Source organism: Daphnia magna, linkage group LG2 (assembly GCF_020631705.1).
Source record: "Daphnia magna isolate NIES linkage group LG2, ASM2063170v1.1, whole genome shotgun sequence".
NCBI classification, from domain to species: Eukaryota; Metazoa; Arthropoda; class Branchiopoda; order Diplostraca; family Daphniidae; genus Daphnia; species Daphnia magna.
Genome location: NC_059183.1, coordinates 16795984 through 16822346, shown reverse-complemented (window position 1 = coordinate 16822346; position 26363 = coordinate 16795984). Strand labels below are relative to the sequence as shown.

Here is a 26363-nt window from a genome sequence, read left to right as displayed (position 1 = left end):
TATGTGTTCTCCTTTGCCTTTGGATTTCATTTCCAGCAAAAAGAGCTTCAGATTTAAAGAACTCTCATTTATTATTGGTAATAGTAGGAACATTTTGTTTCTAAAAACAACGTTTCCGTTTCTTATAAAAGCAAACGTCGTAAAATACGGATGGATTGTCATGTAAACTCGTTCACACATGGATATACATAGACTGCGCCCCGTTGTTGTCCTTATTCGGCTTTTCTGATCAGTCACATTGATATCAGTAAATTTTTTTTATTTGGAAACGAGGTTATAGCACATGGCCACAAATTCTTCGTGCAAGGATCGTAAAAAAATTGCTCAATTCATCTTTACTACTGCTCTTTCTTTGAAATGTTTTGAGGCAATTATTGAGCGAGCGTGTGCAGCCTGTCGCTGACCTTCGCACGAAAACTATCGCTTTCTACCATGAAAAAATCAGTAGGCTAAACAAAGCAATAATAAAATAGACATGAGCCATGTAGGACGTTATCTCAAACGTACTCATTTGTTACGCTCGTACTGCTAAGACGGACCATCAAGCCCCTTTACAGTTTGTCACCGAGTTCAGTAGGCAAGAAAAACCAAAAAAAAAAAAGACGTGCGGTATATTTATTGGTCGATTGATCTGTTGGATTTCACAACGAAACAATAATCCATCCATCAGAAAATGAATTTTACTCTTTTTTTTTTTTTACGGTTTTGAAAAATTAAGATATTTCATTATTTAACAATTTCAGATTATGATGAGATCGCGATTCCGGACGGTTTGCGGCCAGAATAATTAGACGATTGAACCATTTGTTTTACAGTTGAATATAAATTTCACCATTGAAATGATACGATTACTTCTTGACTGGCTGATTCGTCGTCCGACTCCTGACTGCTGTTGATATCAGCCGATTCTTCTACAAATGTTTGAGCCATACTTACAGTGCCTCGAATGTCAACATCTTCCTCAACAAGCAACAGACTTCTATCGACCAGTTGATAAATGGTTTCGTAACCGCAGCTGTCCACAGCCAAGTTCAGCAAGGTGACCAACGAGCTTTGATGGTTTTTTATTCCAACGTTACAACTTCTGCTGTTTGCAGGTTTGGTCTGTACATCGTTCCTACTGCAGTTTAAGCAAGACGCTGAGCCCCAACCGACAGTTGTAGAACCCTTGTTTCCACGGTGTTTAGTCTTTGTTGAATTCGTGTTCACCTGATGTGAATCGCCCAGAGATACGCAACTCCTCGAAACCAGTTTGTTGAAGTAGTTGGGTAGATCCCATGTTGTCACGGGCGGGCGGACGTTGACTGTCGGATCTTGATCTTGTTCCAACATGGCATATAGTTGCGTCACTTCCGCTTGAATCGCTGAGCTGTACTGTTAAGTATCACAAAAAGATTGTCATCAAGTTACAAATCAATATCAGTAGATTTGCAGCAATGGCCAGTCTTACATCATCAAGAGTCGAGACGCTCGAATTGAATTCTTTGGCTAAAATGCGATCGAGCCGCTGAATTTCCGCATCTAACTTGGCGATGTCGCGCAAGTAAACCCGATTCATGATCTCAGCTCGAGTCAACAATTCCTTCCGGTCGTCAACAACCATCCTGCAATCACAAGGTTTTCCCTGTTCAATACCACATCCAAACGAAATGTTGAAAATGTCTTACCGTCTAGTATTAAACTCTAATTTCAGCCCCGTTCCGTGACATATTGGATCTATAGGAACGCCGTCCCGTGATTGTCGCCAAACGGCGTGAAACTAAACAAATCAAGTAGAAAACCTTTCATTAATTTTCTCGATTTTGTGAACGATTATTGGCAACATACTTTGGGTAAAAATAGAAGGCAAAGCGCGGTAGTAGTGGAGGTCAAAATGAGCGTCGCCACCACTAAATAGTTGATCGTCGTCCGGTCGGATAACAAGGAATCGCAAAAAACGACAATAATACTAGTCAATACCACGTTATACACATTCATGCCGATGTAGGGTGAATCGTTGAGCGCCGGAATTGCAACTTTCCTGTACTCAATAAAAGTACAAGTCAAATTTTAGTTGGTTGGTCAGTTAAACGATTTAAACTGTTTTTGATTCAAACATGCCTCGTTTCCCAGGCCATGTAAACTCCAGCGATTAGAAGTAGCCCTTTTTTGACGTAGAGGATTCCCAACCACATGGAAGACCTGTTGGAACGACACACTTCTACCTGGAAAAGTATAGCGTGAGAGATTGAAGTTGCTAGTTAGACAAAACCCTCCCAAAAATGAGCCATATACCTGAGGCTGATAGACGACACTACGATCTAATGAGCTGACAACCCTAACGAGATTGTAGAGATGCCTCTCGAATGGGTCCAATGCTACCCAGAGTCCTATGACTAACGTGTCCATTAAAAGTAATACCAGAATGAGGCCAATCAACTGGGTGTCAGCCAAAAGCTAAGGAAACAATAGACGGCCAACTGTTTTACATTTTCAACGAGTGCAACGATAACAATATCTAAACGTATATAATACCTTGTTTTTGAGAAGGCTGTTGCGCATGCTAAAAATGCGATGGACGCGGAAAGTCTTTGTGAACATAGCACCGAAGGCGAGTGAGAATCCCGCCGATAGGAAATAAGCTCGACCCTTTTCATTTCATTTTCCAAAAAACCCGAAAATCATAATCCAAAATTTAAGTAATAAATTATTTAAAAGTTAAACGTGGCTAACGTAAACGTACCATACAGACAAAGGGAAAACCTGTGTCGTGTACGAGCGTAGCGTGATCGACACCCAGCAGGATCACAGCACCGTAAATGAGGCACGAGCCAACGATGGCCATGTTGTTCAACTTAGGACTCGAGAGTTTGATATACCTGCAGAAGAAAGAAAGAAACGAACGAACAATGGCGTGCTGAACTCGAGCCTCACCAAAGACGTCACAAAGCAAAAGTTTTTGTTTTATTATTAGACATACTTGAGCTTCCTTTTGACCAGGTTGAACGACAAGCAAATGAGAGCAAAGACGATTCCAAGGCTAGCTAGCAAAGTCATCGTATAAAACGCAGTGGGTGCTATGGTATCTATGCGATACTATATGAGAAGACATTAGTTATAGTGTCCGTTAAGAAAGATTTAGTTGAAACAAATGAACAATTATACTTTGATGATGCGAGTGGCAACTGGCGGCTGACCTAGTGGCCACATGACCGGCCAGCTGCCATTCAATTCCAGTCCCATGTCCGGATGGAAGAGTCCGATCTGTCTTGCCACGCCCTCTGTGATTCAATAAAGTAAATAATTAAACATCAAATTCTCCTTTTATTGTTTGTTAAATTCAACTTTGGATTTGAAACAAGGACGTCGTTCCAATTCGATCGGCTCCCGAGAACGACACGAGACCTGAGGCGCCTTGAAAACGGAGGGATGATATCTTGGCCATCAGCTGTTCAGCCATATCCTTACGACCGTAATTGAAGTTGGCCAAGGACGGCCTTTCTTTGGCCGGTTGACGGACGTAGTCAACCTGCAGCTCACGAAGGGCTAGCGCCATCGTCCAAATTGCGTCGTAAATCTCGCCGTGAAATTCGTCGCTCGTGATGGTAGGAATCTACATTCGAAAAACACAATAACAATTACTGCGTCAACAATTCGCAATCATCGATGACAAGCAACGGTGATGAGGAAACGTATTCGAAGGGATATTTGGCTGACTGTGCAATCGCCAAGCAAAATAACGCCATCTCAACGGAATCAGCACGTAAATTCTTTTCAAATATACCGCGATTATTCCATTTGGTCTAACACCAGCACTTTTTTAAATTTTTTCTTTGAACATTTTCTTATATGGAAAGATGCAATGCAAAAAAAAAAAAGTTCTTAGCAATTTGATATCAAGCAAAAATGCACCAGGTCGATATTTTTAAGTTGTTATTTCCTTTAAGATAGACATCCAATTTTAAACTGTTTAACCAAACGTTTTCTGTTTTTTTTTAACACCTTCCTAATCTTTTTTTTCCCGACTTAAGCCTTAAGCTGAAGCAGGGCTGTGTATGATAAAAGAACATTTGAATCGGGCCGTCCCATTCACATCACTTAGTGAGCCTTACAATTCTCGCTTCGAATTATCAACTCATCGTTCAAGTTTAAGTTAGAAAAGAAGCAGTTGAACTGCTGTCTAATCTAGTCAATACATAAACTAGACCTCACGCCACCACTTTTCATGATTGCAGGTTCTTCTTTAGAAATATAGAAAAGCTTACTTGAAAGGATGGAAAGAAAGCCTCGGTGGTATTGACAGGGTGCGAGTACGTTCGCATGAAGAAATTGCCCTCGATAACAGCCATCAAATCCTTTTTGCTGAATCGACTATCGCAAGAGGTGCCGTTAGACAACTCAATAGCGTGCTGGTGTTGCAACTGCTCCAACCATCGATCTGATCTGAAAACAGAGCCCGGAAGGATCCATACCTGTTCGTCGAACGTATAGTCATCCATCAGTAAAAACAATCTTTGAAAAGAAGACGGGAAAAAAAAAGAACGCATCACACAAAGAAATTGAAAACGACTTTCTTACGTGATCGGCGCCGTAAAGGTTTCGGCGGTGAACCTGTTGGAAATGGTGAAATACTCAGTTGTTGGGTTATACTGTGTTGTGTCAATATCACCTAAGTTGGGTGAACTCAAACTATCGGAAAAACGGGAAAGTGGGTCGTACCTCACAGAAGATTGGGAGCGCCATGGACGGGGCGAAACTGCCGATGATAATGCGGGCATCGCGAGCCTGTCATGGTTGCATGCGAAAGAGTGGAGGTAAACAGAATCAATGAAAATGTCCTTGTATCAAGTCAATCTGTATACTTTTGGCTGCCATTATCGATTATTATAGTGTTTAGGTCAATCTGATATGTCTGCTCCATTCGGAGCATTGCTTTTTATGCTATGAAATGCCATTAAGTTTGTGTGCAACGTCAGTTCACGTACTTGGAGAATTTCAAGCGTATCCGTCAATTCGTCGGGAGCGAAGGTCAAGCTGTTCGACACCGACGTATTGGCGTCCTCTAGCAGTGCGCTCAAGTCGTTGATCACCTGGAAATATCGTATTACAAATCTAAGCCAATAGTGTTGAATGTTCGTTCTATCGTTCGTTATCATACCAATGAATAATCGTCTTCGTTCTGGACGAGAAACGATACGCTGTCCCAGCGAAAGTGGCGCAAAAAGGCGAGTCGAGCGGCGTTGTGGGCTGACTCGACGGCCACCGTCCGGAAGAAGAATGGAAATTTCTGGCGATCACTCAATCCAGCCGACGTGGCTGCGTGCGATATCTGTTTGCATTCAAATTGAGAAACATAAATATCGTGTTTTCATTATTTTTGTTATGGCGGCTTTGAATCCAGTGTACTTTTGGTGGATTGAGAAGCTTCGGAGAGTAAATTGCGCCACCTTCATCACTATCTTGATTTATATACGCCTTACGTGTACAGGAATTCCTTGCCCTATCTTTTTCTTTGGTCTTACTGCTGACTCAAGCTTCCTTGTTCTCCGCTAAGCATGCATTCATCCACGCATTCCGATTCTTGTATTCATTTGTATAAACTGCAACCGTGCTGATACATGGGAAAGAAATCATACACTATGCGTATAGTGACACCCCCTCGCTTTTCACAATTTTTTTCGTTTCAGCAAACACGAACGTCTTCCCCGCTTCAACAGAGGAAAAGAAAGGGGGAAAAAGACTTTTGAACTTGCTTCAGTTCGATAAAGAGAGCATATGTGGAGGATCGATGCGACGAATACGAATAAATAAAAGCTGACAAAGATTGTTCTCCCCGATATTGGACTTTGTGTACTGAGCAAATAAAAAATGCACATAAAAATTATGGGAAAAAGGAAAAAAAAAAAAGATGGGTGCTCGATATAGTCGTACCTGAACGATGTTCCAGTAGGAGGTGACGCTGGCAACGCTTTCGGTAACGTGTGAACAATGTGGCCCTAGAAGCATAACGAATGGACGTCCAACACTCGTCGTGGGCTTTGATTTTGTCTTCGTGCTGCTCGACGAAGATGAAGAAAAGTCCTTAGTCGTGTAAATGGCGTGAAAGAAGGCGTCGACTCCCGCTCCCGAATCGCACTTGAAATAAGTAACATAGAAATGTCAGTTTTCAACATTTCTGTCGACAATAACTGTACACTGTCAGATAACGAATTGAATCGATACAATCCGCCGATAGGGGAAAATCAATCATCCAATTCACAAAGGTTAAAGAAATCAGCACGAGCAGGTAACGTATACTATAGATAAGTATACATATATGACGTATATAGGTGGATGTCTTTGTGTAGCTCAGAATAACACAAGAAGCAAGTCTCAGTGTTGGGTGTAGGTTCATCTTGTTCTTGAACAAACAGAAACTCCTTCGTCCGACTTCCGTTTACTGTTCTCTTTTTTTTTTTCGCGAATGGAAAAACCTGAGAAGATTTGGTCCTATTCAATATTGACTCGCCTTGATTGGTTAATCGATCGGCAGTCGCTGGAGGGAACATGTGCACCACTGAGACAGGGGAGAGAAAAGTAGAGAGCAAAGCAAAAGTCAGTCAAAGGCAGGACAAACTTTTCTGCGTGTGCCAGTGTCTTGTTTGGGTCTTCCTCAGAGTGTTTGCCACCATTCGGTTAGATTGCAAGTCAATAATTCTATCTTACGTCTCGCTAGATGAAAAAGGAAGGATGCGTGAGGGACAATGATAAAAAAAAAAGAAAAAAGAACACACCATAGACATCAGCTGAAGACACTGTTCGACTCTTGGGCTCTCTAATATCATAAGCCGCGCCCTATCCGGTAAAGCTAAACCTTTTCTTCCTTTTGACAGGCAAATTTTTTTTTTTTCTCGCGATTCGATACTACTTTTTTTTTTTTTTTTAAAGATGCAGCGCACACCACAAAAGAAAAAGGCACGAGACAAATGGACCCATACATCTACATCTTACGGTGACAGCCATGGATATAAACCGCAAAAGAGACAACGTCCGACGCTTTCAGTCCAAGCCAAGGATCGTCTTAATAAATATTCGCCCCATAGAAGAGCGACAGGACGGTAAGGGATGTGTGACACCAGCATCACCAAATGGGAAATCTTCGCAATTTTGGGGCTATACAACAATAGCGCCCCGTTACGTACAATCGATTTGCCAGTCAAGCTGAAATCTCCATACAGAGTACGCCAAAGGCTCATTATCGATTTCGCGCTGAGGTGGACATAGCTTTATGGTATAGATACTTTTTTCTTTTTTCTTTCCATATCACGCGAACAATTCGATTCTTCTCCCGTCAGGGCGAACCTGATAACGCCCCCCCATCACGATCACGTCACGAGAGCTGTGCAGAGATTTTACGTTTCGTTTTCGAGTGATGATGGGACTCGTCTTATTACAAAGGAAGAGCTATTGAAAATGAATGAATGTCCGTGCGAAACACCCATTTCTTTCATTTTTTTTTAATGTTGTTTATTTTTTAAAGGGTTTCAAGTGTTACATCTTTTTGATCAAAGCGTTAGAATTCAACTCTTTCCACACGTGAATTTCAGTAAAGAAGCTTTTTCTCAAAACATTACAGCCCGCCAATCATATTTGCACAATTTAAACTTGGGCGTGGAGGAAAAGTCGCTACTATACGTGCTCGCAGAACAAGTACGTCGCACACGCTTTTCATCCTTAACAGGTGCATATGCATGATATCACCATTCACGATGATTTCCGTCGGATAAATGGCTGTCGCTCGTCTGCGTAGGAAGGGTAACTATGACAACAAGTCTATTTCAGTAGTTTCTATACCGCATTCAACTAATTGTACCAACATTAACCTTTGTCAGGTTTTTTTTCTTTCATTTTTACTATATTCATACCACATGAACAAAGATTGACAAAAGCAGTATGTTAAAACGCTGTTTGGTTCTCAACCCCACACGTGCGTCTGACATGTATGAAGTTTATAGATAGACAACTACTGCTCCAGAAAAATGACAATATACCAAGCGCATTCATTTCGTCGGACATCTTTCTTTAAATATAGACAACTTGGATCGTCTTCGATTTTCAATTAGGTTAATACACTTTCTCTTTGTAACGTACCCTCTAGCGGGACACTAGAATTGATCTTTGCTCTGAAATATTATCGTTACGTATTTCTTTCTTCTTGTATGGACAAGGATAATACGATCGTTGCATTCCTTTTAAAATAATCGAAAATTTTAGGACGCTCCAAATATATTTCATCCTGAGTACATTGCCCCTATCAACTGTTTCTGCTATAAAACTAGTACTACCTTATTACTATAAGCGGATAGCGGGGCTAGCATACCGATATTTTCCGGTTCAATTGATCGAACAATCTAAATGCAAATTTATCCCAAAAAGGGAAGCGAATGAAATTATGGCTAGTTTTTCAATGGATTTCTATAGAATAGCTCGTCTTTGCTTCACTTTTTATTTTCAAAATTTAAAGTCCTTTACCAGTACATGTTATCCCCCTTTTAAGGAAATTCAGAGCGAAAAAAATGAATAAAGACCTATATCGGTAAACTTTAAGATGGAATTAAACGTCAGGCATGATAGAATGCCTCCGTTCGTTTCATGTAGACTGTCTGCGGATCACCAAGACAGGCAGACAATTGATGAATCGATCTAAAAACATTTAGACTTACCCTGGAGTCATTGACTAGTAACTGAAGGTGGAAACCAGGTATCAGTTGACGGGCGTTGACGTGAGCTACGGCCGTTTGAGCCGTTTTCAACAATGAGGTGCCATCGATGCTGCTGTCGCCATCCCAATGACCTCGGTTCACCTCCATGGAGGATAAATCGAGCAGCGCCAAAATGGGTAGTAAGGTAACATTCCGGTCAGGTCGTTTATCGGCATAGGGGTCACTTGCCTCTTTCAAGGTTGAATTGTCCATTAGTGGAACAGGCGATGAGGCCCTTGAACTCGGCGACAATGAAGACCCACCAGAGGCTAATCTCCTGTCCCAGCCTTGCACGAATCCATCATCCGACACAGCACTATCCGAAACTAACGATGAAGAGGACAGCTGGTCATTAGCCAAAGTTCGTGACCCTTGCGGTAACAAGCACAAGGCGAGTGCAAAATTAAAGACGAAGAAGACAACGAACGAGCGCACGCATCGGCTCATGGTTGCACGACGCGGCGGAAAAGGCTTGCGCCCGTCACCATGTCTGAAAACTATCTGCAGCTCGTGCGCCAGTTCTAGCTGTTCTATGCTGTTGCGGGAGTGAACGTTTTCACTCGACGATATGACCAGAATGAGCGGCTCGCCAGGTTCGATGGATAGAGGGAGCCGCTTGCGAGCGGGACGACTACTCTGAGACCGGCGCGCATCACGCCAGACGCCAATCAACATTGCGACACACTGTCACGCACTGCACCGATTTGCACTTGATTAATATAATAAGCCCTAACAATAACGTCCCTGCTGGTTAACCTAACTGTGTCAAGCTCAAATTTTCGCGTTTCGCCGGTTGACGAGCGGGAAAAAGACGATCTGGAAGGCCGGAGCATAGTCTACTTCGTTATATCTCAAGTAGCTGATGGCCAGCACGTGTCTGCTCCAGTCAAGTGACTTCGAAAATTGAATCTTTCGACACACTCTCAGTAGGAACAGAAAAAGAAAAAAATATATGTACATGCACTGGCTTTTTCTTGATTCACCTCCACGCGCTCAAGCCATCCAAACACTGATTACGGTTCGTTATGGCCAGCTGCTGTTGGCCGTCCCGGAGTTTTTTATGTCCACCCCCTGGAGCGCGCACAATTCCGTTTGGATATACCAGTGCTGTATATGACTCGATCCTGTTTCTCTCTTGATATTATACACCATATTCTCCGGAAATGCATTTCGAAATGACGTGCTCATCATCAGCATGTGTGTCTCGCTAGGATTCAAACTCAAATATCACAGAAAGGAAATCAACAATATCGAATGAAAAAAAAAAAGCTTTTTAAGGACAAAGCTAGGGGTGATTGGTGGAACATGATAAAAACGGGAGAATGTGTGTAGGGAGGGGGAGGGGTCAAGTAAAAAAAAACAACAAACTTTATCGTGATCAGCTTTAATAGCGAAGTGAAAACTCTTGAGAGACACACGCACACAAAGAAACTCGAAGAGTTCACAATAGGATGAAGAATGAGGCACGCGCCATGGCAGCGGCAACAGCAAAAATTCACGACTTTATTATAACGTAGTCAGCAAAGTGGCGTGCATTCATTAATGCGTAACCTACGATGAATTGGGCCAATATAGTAGCTAGTTCGGGCTCAACAATTGCGCTAGCACAAATCATAAAAATCCAAATTGGAATGGTTATATTTTAGGATTTTTCCAAATCTTTTTCCCTTTTTTAGAAATATAACTTTTGCTGTTTGATTTGAAAATGTGAAAAAGAAACATCATGTACACGCATTATTATTAGTTTTCCATTTTTCGTTTGCGCCCTTTTTCGGTTGTTGTCGCTAAAATCGACTTGATCACGTCCCTTCCACACTCGCTGACGGAATTGAGAGCGAATCGAGTTTGCCGTCTTCTTTTGTGTTGCAGTGTCCCTTCGCATCGTCAAGTGACCTGACTACATAGCCATAAGAAGAAGAAGAGGAAGAAGAGGGACATAGATGAAAAAGAGAGAATAAAGAAAGGATCCTCTTCTCAGCCTCTCAACACACACCCAGTATAGCAGCATTACGATAGAGCTGCCCAACTTTCTTTATGGAAATATGCAGAAGACTAACTTCACTGTGCTGCTGCCCTTGATGTTCGGCAGGCCAACAACTTTAGTCATCTCGTATACGACAATTTTCAGTTCGGTATAAAATGCTGCTGCTGCTGCTTTACTCTTCAATGGGCTTCTACGACTTTTTTTTTATCTTCTTGACGTGAGGGTCGAGATAGGGCACGCGCTCCATTCACGCCATAGCCTACGAAGCTACGTTGTTATGCCACTATGCATGGTAGTAGCATTGTAATAGTAACAGTCAACCAGCGGAGAAAAAGAATTTCATTTACTCTACAAAAGAAGGGCGAGATTCGATTGTAGGGATGCATATTCCGTGTACTGTGCATATCAAAAGAAACCCCAGTTCGATCGCTTTTCAACTGTTTAAAATTGCTTTGCAATATATTTTTTTTTCCCTCGGTAAAATCAATTCCTTAATGAACGGAATTTCAGAATTCTCTTTTTATCGCCGGCCTTATGCACGTTTGAAATAGGAAAATAGGACACACCCTATCAGTATGGACGGATTAATGGAAGTCGTCTATTTTGACAGAACAATGCGACCCTTGATTGACTAGCTCCTTGCATGTAGAAGAAAGCTTACTACTAATGCCTTTTTGTTTTCGACCCAAACAAGTATTCGCTATTTATTCCTTCTTCACGTTTTTTTTTTCTGTAGTCTCGACTTAGTTCGGATTTTCCGCGTGAAAATGTAAGATTAGCATTCCAACTAGCTCACTCGACTTGCTCGACTGGTTGTCTGTCTGCGGGGGGCTCCGAAATCTTTTATACGTCGTATCTCTCGACCAAACTATACGCCATTGAAATCCATATCGAAGCCCCTCCCCCTTCGTCTTTTTCTTCTTGTAAGTTTTTCCTTTTGTCTCCAAAAAGTTGTTAAGGACGTACCGTTTTTTGTTTTTACTTTGATTTTTTCTTTTACAAATTTTAAAAACGACGAGAAAATACATTTGAAATACTAAGAGCAGGCTTACTATATTATAAAGGGGAGGAGTTGACTTCAACGGTGTAGGGTATGGGCAAGTCCTGAAGATCCTGATTAGTGAAGATGATACTTGCATATTCTAGTACCACAGCTGGCTACTGTTGGTTGGCGAAAAAGAAAAACCCTTACCAGAAGCAGCAGGAAACTTCCATCGGAGGCAGGATATAAAAAGCCTATCCGAGAGCACTTTGACCTCACAGTTAAGGGTTCATCGCCGTCAGTGCAGCGGTGAACTTCAAGAGGCTTTGACTTGTTCTTTTTTCTTACAAACCACAGCACGTTTGCAAGGTAAGGTACTTTTCACTACACTGTGTGGTTACGATCGACTTTTCCTGCAAAAGAGACACTTCCACGTCAACTTCAATCTTCCTAAGCCATTAGTTTCGTCGAAAAACAAAGGAGTTTTAATCGATTTTATGTCCTTATTTTCTTTCTTTATTTTTTTTTTCTTTTATCCAGATGTTGAATTTAGTTCGATTCCTGGCTTTGGCCTGCTTGATATTCAGTGGGGTTCAATCTGATGCGATTGAATCATCCATGTCAGCCGATTCCGATGTCCAATCTTTGGCTAGCTCGTTCCGTTTTCTAGGCATTACCAAGACTATGGCCACTACAACTACAGTGGCCAGCATTCAAACCGTTTACGTTCATGCCACTTGCTTAGTCAAATTCCCCAACGTTGAGCCTTGCTCGAATACCCCACCGACGACGACACCGGCGCCAACCACGACTACTACCCCCACTACAACCACGACTAAGGCCCCCACTACAACCACACAGAGGACAACAACAACCAAGGCCACAACGACAACTTCAAAGCCTTGGATTCAAATTATTCCAGGCTCTTCACGACCCGTATTAACTGGATCAGTCACGATAAACAAGGTTGATCCACCCAAGTTGCAGGTGAATTTACCCGACTTTCTCGGTGGTGGTAGCGGAAGTAACAATGGCGGCACTAATCCGCCAGGAAGCAATGGTGGGCTAGGTGGGCTGGGTGGTCTCTTCAACAAACCTCCTTTGAACGTTAACGTAGGAGGCAGCCTCTCGGCTTCCATTTCCAGCGGAGGACGTCGTCGCCGTCGTTCTTCCCTGGTGGAGGAATCGCATATTCAACCGTCTGCCGTCAAAATGTAAGCTCTATTCATACATCCATTTTCTGGTCAAGTTACTAATCCATCGTTGTAATTTTCGGAATCGACGTAGTATGGAAATTACAGCCAGCCCTGAACTACCTCTTAGCGACGCTACCCAACAAGACGTGATTGTCGAGACTTCCCTTGATAATGAATACCAAGAGTATGCCATCGTCGGTCTAGACGATATTTCCGAGCGAGCCTCTATGCCCTTCTTCGGTAAAAGAATTACCATCGTCAAATTAGATCGAGTAACAGTCACAGAAGTCACGACTGTTACAACTGCCTACCCGATTACCAACCCCAACGACAGGGTCACCGTGGGCTACCTCGGATGCATTCCGGCAGATGCGCCAACCAACTTACCACTGTGCAATCCTTAATTAAAAGTTTTTTATTTATATTATACTCTGTATGCACGCCATATACCTTTCTAAATAAATGATAAAAAAAAAGCGTTTTTCTGGTTCCCATTTACTTTGGAATTCGAGCATTTTAGTATTTATAAAACCCGCTTAGACCTACCTATTGATGAAAGACTATTATTTTTACGAATAACAAGCAAATAATTAACTAAATTTTTAGATTCCTGTTGAGATTTTTTATAAAAGTTCAAGAAAAGATCCTAATCATAAAATCATGTTGCTTTTGCTACAAATACCTTTTGTGTCTTCTTCAGCTTTGTTCTCCGCTATGTGCCCTTAATTTTTAATTCTCTTCCATGTTTGACATACAGTCTTTTCCTCTAGATTGCTGTACAGTTCTCCTAATGTACAGTATATATTAAACCACATCTAACTTCACCTACGCTACGAATCCAGTCGCCAGGTACCACACACGAGCGACTAACTTTGCTGAGGTCACTGTCCTTTGGTCATAAAAAAATCAAAAGGCATTTCAAAGGAACAATACTAGAGTTTGCATCTACCAGAATTTAGAAAAGAATAGAGGTACCGTGATCCGTCATAAAGAATTCATCAGAGACTTTTGGTATTAAAACATTTAGCAACGCAAAGAAGAATGAAAAGAAAGAGGGAGGAGATTCAAACAAAAGCGGACAAGATGGATCTAGAAGCGCACACTGTGGAGTTCCGAGTATAAAAGCCAAATCGGTAGGCATTTCACCTCAGTAAGGACACTTTCCTTATCCGGTACACTTCATCAGAAGAATCAAGGTAAAAATAGATTTCTTTGTCAGTAACTATACCACGGTTATAATTATACTTTTGCATCCACAGAATTGTAATCAAGATGTTAAAACTGATGTCAGTTCTATGGTTCGTGGTTGCTTCCTGCTTCCTCTGCCCGGCTGTTGAATCATCGAGCGAAATTGAATCATCCATCTCAAGCAATAGCGATTCAACCAGCCAGGCCATGGTTGGCTCGTTGCGTTTTTACGGCATTAGCAAAACGATGAAGACCACCACAACTGTTGTCCACTTATACACCACGTACGTCCGCCAGACTTGTTTGAGTGTTCAGCCTGGAACGTCTGCGTGCCCCGAAACGACTCCACCAACCACAACAACTTCTACGACGACGACCACAACTACTCCCTACACCCGTTACCGTAACGCCCGCCACTACAACGTCCGGAACGACTGCTACTACAGCATCCTCAACAACAGCACCTCCTTTTGAAATCGTCAAGAATCAATTCATGCCATCTGTTTCGACGAATATCACCGTTAACAAATTGACCGCTGGATCTGGATTAGGTGGGCTCTTTAACAAGCGTCCAGCCAATATCAAAGTTTCCGCCACCGCATCAGCTAGCGTCACTGCAAATGGACGTCGCAGACGATCTCACGTTATGGTTGGAAAAATCCACCCATCAGCCGTTAGACAGTAAGTCATCAAAACATTTACGCAAAATGACACGATTAGACTACTTATGTTCTGATCCAACTAACAGTATTTTTCTTGACTTCTCGTCAAAAGGGTTGAAATCACAGCTAATCCTGATATGTCACTGCGTGAGTCCATTCAACTGGATGTGACAGTGGAAGCCTCCCGAGCGGAAGAATATCAAGAGTATTACATCACCGGTTTAATGCCGCATTTTGCAGAGCGAGCCCTGGGCATTAACCCAATTACAATCGTTAGATTGGAGCCAACAACCATCATCGTTACTCAAACAGTCACTTCAAAGTTTCCATTTAACAAGCCCTCCGATCGCGTCACTCTCAGTTATGGTGGCTGCGTACCTTCCAATGTAGTGGCAATGAATCTGCCTCATTGCCTCTAAATTACCTGGCATTGACATTTTCTCAGCATAGAGGTTTGAAAACTTGGAAATCAATTGCATTTATTCAACGGAAGGAAAATTATTTTCTTTCGTTTTCAGTCTGGCAAGTAAGAAACAAACCAGAGCACTGAAACGAGAACTATCAACATAAGCATTTAAAAAAGCATTTGAAATTTGTGAAAACTTCTTTGTATTAATTTTCAATGGATCAGCAAATTAATAAACAAGAACAAAACTACACGTTGCGAGTTGAAATGGAGGATGCTTTAGATTATTCTTTATTAATAGTATCTAATGGCAGTTAATTGTATAGGCAATAATTAAATACAGAAACGTTTGCATTGGAATCAATTGTGAACCAACCATGAAAATTAAGCGAGCTTTTTGATGGGCGGAACAACTGCGTAAATGTAAGGCGAGATAAGACGCCACTCCATTGTACGTAAGCATATATGTAAACATGCGCACTCGTGGGTTAAAAGAACACCATATAGCTATATAGAACCTGCCATCATCATCAGTGATACTGTGTTGCCTGTGTTTGCAAACCGAAACGGTTGGAGTGGTGAAAGATGGCAAATATTGGAGAACGAGGATCATCCTACATTATTTCTAGTCTTAATATCCAAAAGCTCTGTCCCCCACTCGGCCTATAATCGTTGGTCTTTCTGTACGTCTATTTACTCAACATGTGTGGAATGCTGATACACTTTTGCAGATCAAGCCATCACGCGGAAGAGTTTTTGGTACAAGTGCCCTTGCCAAAATAATTGCGTCGTGATTCCTGCAAATTCAGAGATGAAAAAGGATGAGCAATAGCATGGAATAAAAGCAAAATATTTGAAAAAAACAAACAAAACAAAACAAACTGAGACGCCATCCAGCGTATGGGGGGAAAACATTTCACAGTTTTTTAAAACTTGTTTTACTCACACGCATACTGTGGCGTTTGTTAAAAAAAACGGAATTTCTTAAAGGCCTAGTAGTTGCATTTAACATTACGTATTTTACCACTTTTCAGAAATTTCTTGATTTACGAATTACGCGAACCACAAGATATTACCGAGGTACATCTGCTTTTATGACTCTTACAGATTATATATTAATGTACTTTAGAACAACCGGGAGTTTAAAGATTACCTAACTATGTATCAGATGAAGTGAGATGCGCGCTCGAGAACCAATTCTGAAAAAAGATACTATAGAATCACATAAATTCAGAATGTGTTCTTTAAATACGTTTGCTTTAATCGATTGGTTTTGAATTTCAAATTTTAAAAAGAAGTAAACGTGAAAGTTTTTGTTTTGTTTTTGTTTCGAGTTCTTGTCTTGTCTTTTGAGCTCAGTCCTGCCCTCTTTTAAACAGACAGTCAACTGCAGTGTGGAAAAAGAAAATAAGAGACTGTATCGGGTGACTTTTTGGCCACACACGCAATGTAAGTCTCTGTATCAGTTTGGGGATAGATAATTAATCTCAGTTAAATTAGAACACAATTCAGTGCCATCAAGTGTACTGTACTCATTATTGTGAGTCGAAATATTTGTTTTTGAGGTTTTTATCCGAAATTGTACTTTTTTTTTCGGGGCAGTGTAAGGGGTGGAGATTGGTAGATGAAACGATGGGTTTTGACCAATAAAAAAGACCGCTGATTTCCATGTGCTGAAGAAAGATTGCAGAGAAGAGTTGTTGTTGAGGTGAAACTTTTCTGACGGAGATTAGGTCTTCACTGCTTAAGCAAAATTTATTCCAAGGCATTTCTGAGTGCTAATTTTCAATGCTACTTTTACCAGATTATAAAATGGTGAGAGCTGTGTGTGGATGTCTCAATGTAAAAATTCACATCAAGGGTGAACTTGCAAATTCCCCAATTTTCCACACAGATGACCTTCAATTTGAAGAATCACAAGATGAGTTTTTCCAACAGGTATTTTAAATTAACAAGTCCTATTTACATTTCAGTTGGTCCATTGTCATAGTTGATTATCAACAACAATATATTATCTCAGGCTCCCAAAGAGGTGATAACTGATGCTGCTGGGGTTGTGATTGAGCACACATTTTTGGTACAATCACGCCATGTTGGAAACTGGAATATTTTTCATTGTATCTGCTGCAAAACAGATACCCATGCAGTCCCTGATTCTTCTCGACTACCTTTTCTGCTAAACCCAGTCCTTGGGGTATGTGCCACATACATACATTTGCCCTATGGTAATCCTGAACACTGTAACAATCTGCTTAGGTTGATCCCAACCACATCTTAAAGCTGCAGCAAAGCGAAAGATTTTCTGCAGTCTACAAAGTTGTTCTTCCTTGGCTTGGAAACTCAGGGCCATCTTCTCCAAGAAACTTCCCAGGTTAAATAGGATCTTTTCTTAAGAAAATGGCTTAAATAAAAATTGTTATAATTTTTAACAGATAAAGGATCCCAAGCAGATCAGGATGTTGTCACTATTCAGCAGATGATGTCTGGATTTCTGAAAAAGGAAGAAGAGAAAGTGGAAGAAAACATCCTGAGATACACCGAGCAACAGCAAGCATCTTTATCGGCCCTAGAGGCTCGAGCTAGACAGGATAGAAATACGCTTTTACTGTAATATTCAATCTTTATTTAATCAAAATGTGAATATAGTTGTTTTATTTATAGGCTAATTGCTCAAAAAGAAACCCCTGTTGGTAAGAAAATGCAGTCATTGAGCCTCAGGAGCGAAGTCACTCCTCCCACAACTCCCACTAAGACTGGGTCATTTAATTTCACGTCTCCCACCAAAGTAAGAGGTCTAAGTAGTTCATTCTGGTTAAAAAAACGAAATAGTGGGATATGCGTTTTCTAGGAAATTCCTCCCCCGCCTTTTCAGCGCGGCTTTTCGACAAATCCTGAAGACGATATTTTTGAATTTGACCCTGATTATTTGGATAATAGAAATCCTTTTGATGACACGTCCGATCCTGATAGTGAAGGTAAGTCGATAAACATATTCAGTTGCTCAACCTCTGGTTACATTTCGATATTCTGTACGTGATCAGAATCGAGTTACGCTGAAGGAATGCAAATACCTGGTCGCCATCCTCTAAGGTCGGACGATGATAGTGCCTTGCCCAAATCCCTTCCTATGCGAGTACCTGCCGTGTCAAATTATCGTACACAAGACATAGATGTTGAAGATGATAGAGTAACTCGTTTAATCATACGTGTGTGTGTCAAGATGTCGTTTTGGTACTCAAACTACGTTTCTATCCTCCTTAGACTCCTGTTAATCCGGAAGAAATGGCAGCCTCCATCAAAGCAATTGCTCGAAGCGTTCATGGGGGCTCAGATTCTCATTGGGACTTGCCTCGCCCGAGGTTAAACACTTTACACTGACGTATGAAACAAAATTTGCCAATTAAGCTTTGCGTCCAAGTATAGACTGTGTTTTCAATAGATCTGTGCTGACGTCGGTCTTTCTCTTGCAGCTTATATTTTGTGTGTTCTTTCCTTGTCCGTTCCAACCGGTTCAAATTTTCTTTTAAAGGTTGCCCTCTCGAATCATGGAAAATGAACGTTTTGAGTTTATGCAGTGTAAGAGGACGAAAAGTTTTCATATTGAAGAATACACTAACCAGCGTGTAGCCTTGTATTGTTGGTTAGTTGCAATTGAATTGATCAAAAGTTGGCAATGAATATGAGTGGATTCTACATGCACTTCGATCCAGCATTAAATTGATCATTTTTCTGGGACTACGTAAATGACGTGATTGACTTCAGGAATAGCAAAAGATTTATTGACAGTACACATTACGAGTCGTCGCATCGTTTGTTATCTATTTAGACGGGACTGATGTAGGAAACCTAGAAACCATATGAAGGTAGTACGTCTTTGATTACCCACGCGGTATACACATATCAGCATGTAAAGTTCATTGTTATTTTCTCTATGAAAATTTTATCAATATTTTACGGACACGAAAACCAACTGATCGAACCCGCGCCAATCGGGGAGCTTTTTAGCCGATCGGGGAGAGATATTTCGGGTTTCTTGGACAGGGCAATTGGGTGACGGGCATTTTATCACCCCAATTCAATCCGATTAAAAATTAGTTAAATAACCGATCGAAAAGAAAGTCGTCCTATGTTTGGTCGATAGTAATGTGTTTGCTAAAGTTTCGATCGATTTGAGTAACTAAATTAGCGGCTATTTCGACTATAATATTTTTTCTAAAAGTAAAAATTTTTTTGAAGAATTTTTCTTTGATATTTTTGTAAAACAAATGACTAAAACTTTAAAGGTAAAGTTTTTGCTGACCGGGGTTATTTTTTGTTTCAGGGTGGGTTTTTACCCGTTCCCCGTCGGGGGGTATGGTCGGGTTGTCTGATCGATCAAGCTTGGTTACACACTTACAGTCCAACCCGATCAAAACAGTCGATAGCCAGTGTTGACAAAATCGGTCAAACTTCTCGACTATCAATATGAAATTGGATTTTCAATAAGCCAATCAATAATCATTTTTAATTGGTCATATTTAAAACCACCATTTTACAAGATGGCACTGGAATACTGGATCATCTGGGTTGAATCCCAACCCCCCAACCGACCCGACCACCCCGAAAAAGACCGACCCGATCAGTCATTTTCCGAAGCGGGTCGGGGTGGACGGATCATGGCTGACCGGGACCGAGAAAAGCTAATGTTGCAACTCAGCATTCGACGGAAGTCTTTGGTGAATCTGAAAACTGAACAACTGAAAGTCGACAACTGTTCCAAAAACTAGACTGTTGAATCATTTTAAAATGTAGATTCAGTCATGTAGGCTACGAATTCTTTCGCTGCGCAACGTTTAGTATAGCGAATAGATTTGGAGAGGTCCTGATCTGTATCTAAATTCATCTGGCTAGCACAGGTTTGTTTAAGTTTTTTATATCATTTAAAGCAATTATCATGCTTCAATCGGTTAAGCAGAGTGATTTGTGGTTTTGTACGACGGTAAATTCCTTGTACCCATGCTTTCCATGTAGAAGGAAACATGGGGTTTCTTAAGTTTTTAAGTTCGAGATTATGTTTGCCGTATTAAGGCAGTGATGATGTTTCCGTGCAACTTGCTGAAATTTCGTACTAGACGATTAAATCATAGGATTAAAATGCTGCATTATAAAAATTTTAGTTCACATTTCATTTGTTTTCTGTGGTTTTTATTTGCAGGGCCAGTTGCTGTAACGAACCCTAAGATCAAAAGATGAAGATGGAAACCTTGATCTTTCATGGTATGTGGTGATGTTTAAAGATGGTAAGTTATCATAATTATTGTAGTAGAACCTAGTAAAATGATTAGAACTGTGAAGCAAATTGAATTGGTGTCGCCAACAATTGTATTGAGCGTCTAATTCTCCAAGTTAGTTCTCGCTGCAGAGCTTGAGAACAATTTAGAGTTTAGTGACTTGGTGTTCAAGTTGATGTGAAACCATACTTTGATGACATAATCTTTGATCTTATCTGATTCTTACTTCTAGTTTTCAAATAGAAAATTGGTCAATCTTGTGTATTATCAGTTCCTTTTTTCTATTGACAGCTCAGTTTCTTGTGATTTGGTGGTGAGCCATTGCTTGTTAGGCATGAGGTGAGTGCATCAACAGAAAATATAATTGAAATGTTGTAATGATGAATTAAAAGGCCGAGTTCGAATCATTGTATGTTGCATTCTGACGCTGCTGGAGAGTTGAGTCTTGATGATTCCTCCCATCCGTTAAAATGTTTTTCCGAATGATTGTGAAAAGAATGTCCGAGAGCGTAGCTGATCATTAAGCTTTATTATTTTCTGCTTGATATGGCCAAATTCAGCAAATTTTTCATTTTTCTATGCAGTTTCGATGGTGCCCGGTTTTTGCGTCAAATATGGAGGGTTGTGGTGTTAGCAGGAAATTGCTCTTTCATGCCAGGTAATAACATTTATATTTAGCTAGGGTAAAACATGTATCTGATTGTTGCAGTGTCTAGTCAGTAGTGTTGGTCTAGTATAGTATTTTAACACTATACTGTACTGAGTTTTTTTAATTTGTCCTTTTAAATAGGCGCTCGGAAGGTACGGACCGATCATCACTGAACAATGTAGTGTAAGTAGCAAAATTTGTCGTTTTGTTCTAAACTTTAGTGATGAAAATTTTGTATCCGTATTGATGGATGATGGTAGTATACAAGCTCAACAGGCCTGATATCGTTGTCCGTAAATAAAATTTTATCTGTCAGATTATTTGCTTATGGTACTTTTGTTTATGAATTTAAATAGGGGCGCTACTATTACCTGAATTAACGCAGAACTTGGTCTTGGTTCTTCTGTGGATATATCGGTGGTGTCCGACCGCGGTTGGTGTAATTCGGGTTGGTAAATGGTTTCGCATATTTTCTATGTGTTAAGTTAGATGATGACACTTATAGTGGCGATTTTCTGTGATTAAGGCCGATGCCAAAAGGATACTGACATCTATTTTTATCGTACAGTTCAGTTGTTTCGTCGTGCGCTTTAACTTTTGTTCTGTGCACTTATGCAGGTCTAGCAGTAGTGATGAGTCGTGAATTTCACTGCCGTAAGGTTACTAATCGTTTGCCACTGATGCTGTCACCTGATTTGCCGGCGACTTGGTTATAGCTTTTTCGTCTGTACATGGACTAGCTATGTTCGGGATTGGTTAATGCCTATAGGTTAGTTAACATTTTTTTCTTTCTGTCTCTTTCGTGGGTTTGTTAGGTGATGACACGTTTAATGGCGATTTTCTGTGATTAAGGCCGTAGCCAAAAGGATACTGACTTCTTTATTTTACCGTACAATTGTGAGTTGTTTCGTCGTGCGCTATAACTTTATTCTGTGCAGGTATAGCAGAGTCGCGGCGAATCGTGGGTTATATTGTTTGATTAGCTGTTAACGACCAGCGTGTGAGTAATATTTCTGTATTGTGTTATTCCAGCTATTAATGATGAAACTATTGTATCCGTATTGATGGATGATGGTAGTACAAGCTCAACAGGTCTGATACTGTTGTCTGAAAACGAAATTTGCAGTCGAAATGTTTTTTTTAACATTTTTCTTCGTAAAAAATACAGGCGTGAGTTATTCGTATCTCTTACCAGTATGTGGTCTGGATGGAGCTTTTTTTCCCGCGGGTGCTGCGTAGTATTTTTGGGATTGATGAACGGCGTGGTAAGAATCTTATCATGACATTTTCCTTCTCTGCAGTTCTACAGTTTTATCTCCACATTTTTCAACAAGTATGCTGATATAGAATTTTTAAGTGATTGATAATGTGTCATTTTAAAAGATATATATATTTTTTAACCTATGTTTTTAGAGTTTAGTGGGAACCAAAAGCTGTGAATTTGTGTTGCACCCTGAAAAATTATGCGATTTCTTTGTAAGTATTTAATCCGTCTTTTGAAACGTACTGGCACTCTTCGTTTCCTCGTCGACTTTTCTAGTCGATTGTGGCAGAAGAGAGTGCAATAGGATGTTGCCTATCTGAATGAACTTTGAATTCTTTCTAACTTCAAATTAAACTTTGGCGTACAACGGTTTACATTACATGTTATGGAAATTATTTTCTTTTATAATTTTTGTACTTGCAGGTAGAATCCAACTCTTCTGTAAATTCTGCAATGGCAGATTTGGAAATATTTATTGCCAGGTTAGGAATGTTTAGAATATTGCATAAGGTGACTCAATATATTCATTTTCATTTGCACGAACAAATACAAATTCCTGTATCGTTATTGTCTCAATTGTGTCGAGTATTTTTAACATTTTGTTTAATATTGCGGTTGGTATAACGATGAAATAGCTATCTATTTAGTACCTAACGTTACACCTACGCGAATGTTAATTGCAGTTCACTGCAGGTCGTTAGCCTTTGGCTTACTGTGTAACATCGGTTGAATTTTGTCCATGCGCAACCAACTCATACAGCAGCCCTTCAATCAGTTTACAATTGAATGTAACTGCTTTACTTAACAAGCACGGATTTTTGTTGCAGTATGCATTGTCACATCGACTGGTAATTGAAACTCATTATCTACCATTATAATTAAAATTGAACGTTGGTATCGGGTGTAATCTTAGTCATCTTGTTAGTACAATTTTAAAATAAAATGAATCATGTTGTTTTAAACGTAACCATTTTGAATTGAAATAACTAATTGTTTTTAAATTTTAAATTGCATCCGTGTATCTTTCACCACAGCTAATTTAGTCAAACAAGTAGTAGTTTTCATTTTTTGCCAAATTTCAAATTTTGTTTGAAATACACGATTTCGATTTAAAATTAAAAGACAATCACGAAAATCAAGTTTATTTTGCAAATAGCTTTAGAGTTTTAAAACTAAATATATTTTTAAAAAAAGTTGGAATGCTTATGTCATAAAACGGCTCGTTTAACGAGAAAACCAATAACTCAATCGAAATCAGCGTTCAATTTGGATTATGCCGTGTGACTTTTAATTCCAAAAGGTTGTTTTTTTGCAGATTTTGACAAAAATCGGAAGGCTATAACCCTTCTCACTTTTTCATTTTTGGCTAATTTTAGATTTCTTTAAAAATGCATGATTTCGAATCAAAATTGAACGAGAATCACATAAATAAAGTTTTTCCCCCTATGGGCTTATAGTTTTCAAGTATTCGAGTTCAAAGGGGGTTTCGCTAAGACTACTAGAACTGCGTCATTTTCCAAAAATGAATAACTTACGGGGATACTAATATTTTATTCGGAACAAATGTTCAAATTTAGTAATAATAGGTGAGGTTTCCTCGAAAACTAAATCAAAATTTTGTACAATAATACGCAAAAGTTCAGGCTTAAAAATTAAGGGCGACCATAATAAATTGTTAAACGACAAGTAATTAGAAAAATCTGTGCGTATTTCTGTATTTTTGACACGGTACTTTACGAATTACGATACAATTTGTTTCATGATGATTTAATGTTATTTGTTTTTAGTTGTTGATTCTTGTGTTGTAGTTGGATTGGATTGGATGAAAATCACGGAAATCAGGTTTATTTTTCTTTTCGTCTTATAGTTTTTCATTTACATGTTAAAAACCATAAATGAAGTTGGTGCGCTAACAGAACTGTTTTCGTTAATTTTTTAAACGGCTAGTCTAAAGAGAAAACCAATGACTAAATCGAAATCAGCGTTCAATTTTGATTATGCCGTCTGATTTTTGGAGAATTTCAAGAGATGTCATTTTTGGCCGATTTTGACAAAAGTGGTAAGGCTATACCCTTCCCACTTTTTCATTTTTGACCAAATTTCAAATTTGGCCTAAAATACATGATTTAGATTCAGAATTGAATGAAAATCACGGAAATCAGGTTTATTTTTCTTTTCGTCTTATAGTTTTTCATTTACATGTTAAAAACCATAAATGAAGTTGGTGCGCTAACAGAACTGTTTTCGTTAATTTTTTAAACGGCTAGTCTAAAGAGAAAACCAATGACTAAATCGAAATCAGCGTTCAATTTTGATTATGCCGTCTGATTTTTGGAGAATTTCAAGAGATGTCATTTTTGGCCGATTTTGACAAAAGTGGTAAGGCTATACCCTTCCCACTTTTTTCATTTTTGACCAAATTTCAAATTTGGCCTAAAATACATGATTTAGATTCAGAATTGAATGAAAATCACGGAAATCAGGTTTATTTTTCTTTTCGTCTTATAGTTTTTCATTTACATGTTAAAAACCATAAATGAAGTTGGTGCGCTAACAGAACTGTTTTCGTTAATTTTTTAAACGGCTAGTCTAAAGAGAAAACCAATGACTAAATCGAAATCAGCGTTCAATTTTGATTATGCCGTCTGATTTTTGGAGAATTTCAAGAGATGTCATTTTTGGCCGATTTTGACAAAAGTGGTAAGGCTATACCCTTCCCACTTTTTCATTTTTGACCAAATTTCAAATTTGGCCTAAAATACATGATTTAGATTCAGAATTGAATGAAAATCACGGAAATCAGGTTTATTTTTCTTTTGTCTTATAGTTTTTCATTTACATGTTAAAAACCATAAATGAAGTTGGTGCGCTAACAGAACTGTTTTCGTTAATTTTTTAAACGGCTAGTCTAAAGAGAAAACCAATGACTAAATCGAAATCAGCGTTCAATTTTGATTATGCCGTCTGATTTTTGGAGAATTTCAAGAGATGTCATTTTTGGCCGATTTTGACAAAAGTGGAAAGGCTATACCCTTCCCACTTTTTCATTTTTGGCCAAATTTCAAATTTGACTTAAAATGCATGATTTAGATTCAGAATTGAATGAAAATCACGGAAATCAGGTTTATTTTTCTTTTCGTCTTATAGTTTTTCATTTACATGTTAAAAACCATAAATGAAGTTGGTGCGCTAACAGAACTGTTTTCGTTAATTTTTTAAACGGCTAGTCTAAAGAGAAAACCAATGACTAAATCGAAATCAGCGTTCAATTTTGATTATGCCGTCTGATTTTTGGAGAATTTCAAGAGATGTCATTTTTGGCCGATTTTGACAAAAGTGGTAAGGCTATACCCTTCCCACTTTTTCATTTTTGGCCAAATTTCAAATTTGACTTAAAATGCATGATTTAGATTCAGAATTGAATGAAAATCACGGAAATCAGGTTTATTTTTCTTTTCGTCTTATAGTTTTTCATTTACATGTTAAAAACCATAAATGAAGTTGGTGCGCTAACAGAACTGTTTTCGTTAATTTTTTAAACGGCTAGTCTAAAGAGAAAACCAATGACTAAATCGAAATCAGCGTTCAATTTTGATTATGCCGTCTGATTTTTGGAGAATTTCAAGAGATGTCATTTTTGGCCGATTTTGACAAAAGTGGTAAGGCTATACCCTTCCCACTTTTTCATTTTTGACCAAATTTCAAATTTGGCCTAAAATACATGATTTAGATTCAGAATTGAATGAAAATCACGGAAATCAGGTTTATTTTTCTTTTCGTCTTATAGTTTTTCATTTACATGTTAAAAACCATAAATGAAGTTGGTGCGCTAACAGAACTGTTTTCGTTAATTTTTTAAACGGCTAGTCTAAAGAGAAAACCAATGACTAAATCGAAATCAGCGTTCAATTTTGATTATGCCGTCTGATTTTTGGAGAATTTCAAGAGATGTCATTTTTGGCCGATTTTGACAAAAGTGGTAAGGCTATACCCTTCCCACTTTTTCATTTTTGACCAAATTTCAAATTTGGCCTAAAATACA

At 39.4% G+C, this 26363-nt stretch overlaps 4 protein-coding genes and 3 long non-coding RNA genes across 18 annotated transcripts; 5 read left to right on the top strand and 2 right to left on the bottom strand.

Annotated features, from left to right (window-relative positions):
• Positions 1 to 598: 598 nt before the first annotated feature.
• Positions 599 to 11643, bottom strand: LOC116916386 (gamma-aminobutyric acid type B receptor subunit 2). The gene is made up of 18 exons (XM_045169448.1): positions 8682 to 11643; positions 5911 to 6114; positions 5138 to 5308; positions 4965 to 5069; positions 4699 to 4764; positions 4558 to 4590; positions 4245 to 4451; positions 3325 to 3592; positions 3145 to 3260; positions 2960 to 3075; positions 2723 to 2858; positions 2515 to 2628; positions 2275 to 2436; positions 2101 to 2204; positions 1828 to 2020; positions 1668 to 1759; positions 1451 to 1604; positions 599 to 1374 (listed from the first exon to the last, which is right to left on the bottom strand). The coding sequence occupies exons 1-18, from the start codon at positions 9393 to 9395 to the stop codon at positions 829 to 831; spliced, it is 3501 nt and encodes a 1166-aa protein (XP_045025383.1). The 5' UTR covers positions 9396 to 11643; the 3' UTR covers positions 599 to 828.
• LOC116916406 lies at positions 6585 to 8108 on the top strand. Its single transcript, XR_004390633.2, has 2 exons — positions 6585 to 6820; positions 6907 to 8108. It is a non-coding gene; the product is annotated as an uncharacterized LOC116916406 (long non-coding RNA).
• Positions 11644 to 11894: 251 nt separating the features above from the next.
• Positions 11895 to 13365, top strand: LOC116917979 (protein PRY2). Its single transcript, XM_032923604.2, has 3 exons — positions 11895 to 12055; positions 12227 to 12900; positions 12974 to 13365. Exons 2-3 carry the CDS (start codon positions 12227 to 12229, stop codon positions 13284 to 13286), a joined length of 987 nt encoding a protein of 328 aa, XP_032779495.2. The 5' UTR covers positions 11895 to 12055; the 3' UTR covers positions 13287 to 13365.
• Positions 13366 to 13923: 558 nt separating this feature from the next.
• Positions 13924 to 15389, top strand: LOC116917703 (cell wall protein DAN4). Its single transcript, XM_032923289.2, is given in 4 exon segments — positions 13924 to 14078; positions 14142 to 14457; positions 14459 to 14751; positions 14845 to 15389. Coding segments are annotated over 3 exon segments (903 nt in total). The 5' UTR covers positions 13924 to 14078; positions 14142 to 14154; the 3' UTR covers positions 15152 to 15389.
• On the bottom strand, positions 15217 to 16496 carry LOC123470005. Its single transcript, XR_006643360.1, has 2 exons — positions 16292 to 16496; positions 15217 to 15935 (listed from the first exon to the last, which is right to left on the bottom strand). It is a non-coding gene; the product is annotated as an uncharacterized LOC123470005 (long non-coding RNA).
• Positions 16497 to 16548: 52 nt separating this feature from the next.
• On the top strand, positions 16549 to 18764 carry LOC116917702. 6 transcript variants are annotated; one of them, XM_032923286.2, is made up of 10 exons: positions 16549 to 16678; positions 16741 to 16846; positions 16943 to 17076; positions 17159 to 17332; positions 17395 to 17509; positions 17571 to 17745; positions 17800 to 17923; positions 17987 to 18113; positions 18180 to 18325; positions 18400 to 18764. In XM_032923286.2, exons 3-10 carry the CDS (start codon positions 16951 to 16953, stop codon positions 18514 to 18516), a joined length of 1104 nt encoding a protein of 367 aa, XP_032779177.1. In that variant the 5' UTR covers positions 16549 to 16678; positions 16741 to 16846; positions 16943 to 16950; the 3' UTR covers positions 18517 to 18764. The 6 variants fall into 6 exon arrangements, with proteins under 6 accessions (XP_032779177.1, XP_032779175.1, XP_032779176.1 ...); XM_032923284.2 differs by having other exon boundaries at positions 16741 to 16871; XM_032923285.2 differs by having other exon boundaries at positions 16569 to 16587; positions 16741 to 16871.
• A 1072-nt stretch (positions 18765 to 19836) lies between these two features.
• On the top strand, positions 19837 to 22888 carry LOC116917701. Of its 7 annotated transcripts, none has more exons than XR_004391242.2 (10): positions 19841 to 20033; positions 20333 to 20417; positions 20700 to 20747; positions 20993 to 21066; positions 21199 to 21240; positions 21414 to 21505; positions 21676 to 21826; positions 21996 to 22057; positions 22226 to 22322; positions 22471 to 22888. It is a non-coding gene; the product is annotated as an uncharacterized LOC116917701 (long non-coding RNA). The 7 variants fall into 7 exon arrangements; XR_004391239.2 differs by having other exon boundaries at positions 22226 to 22390; XR_004391243.2 differs by having other exon boundaries at positions 19839 to 20033; positions 21676 to 22322; positions 22471 to 22533; positions 22745 to 22888.
• The last annotated feature ends 3475 nt before the right edge of the window (positions 22889 to 26363 follow it).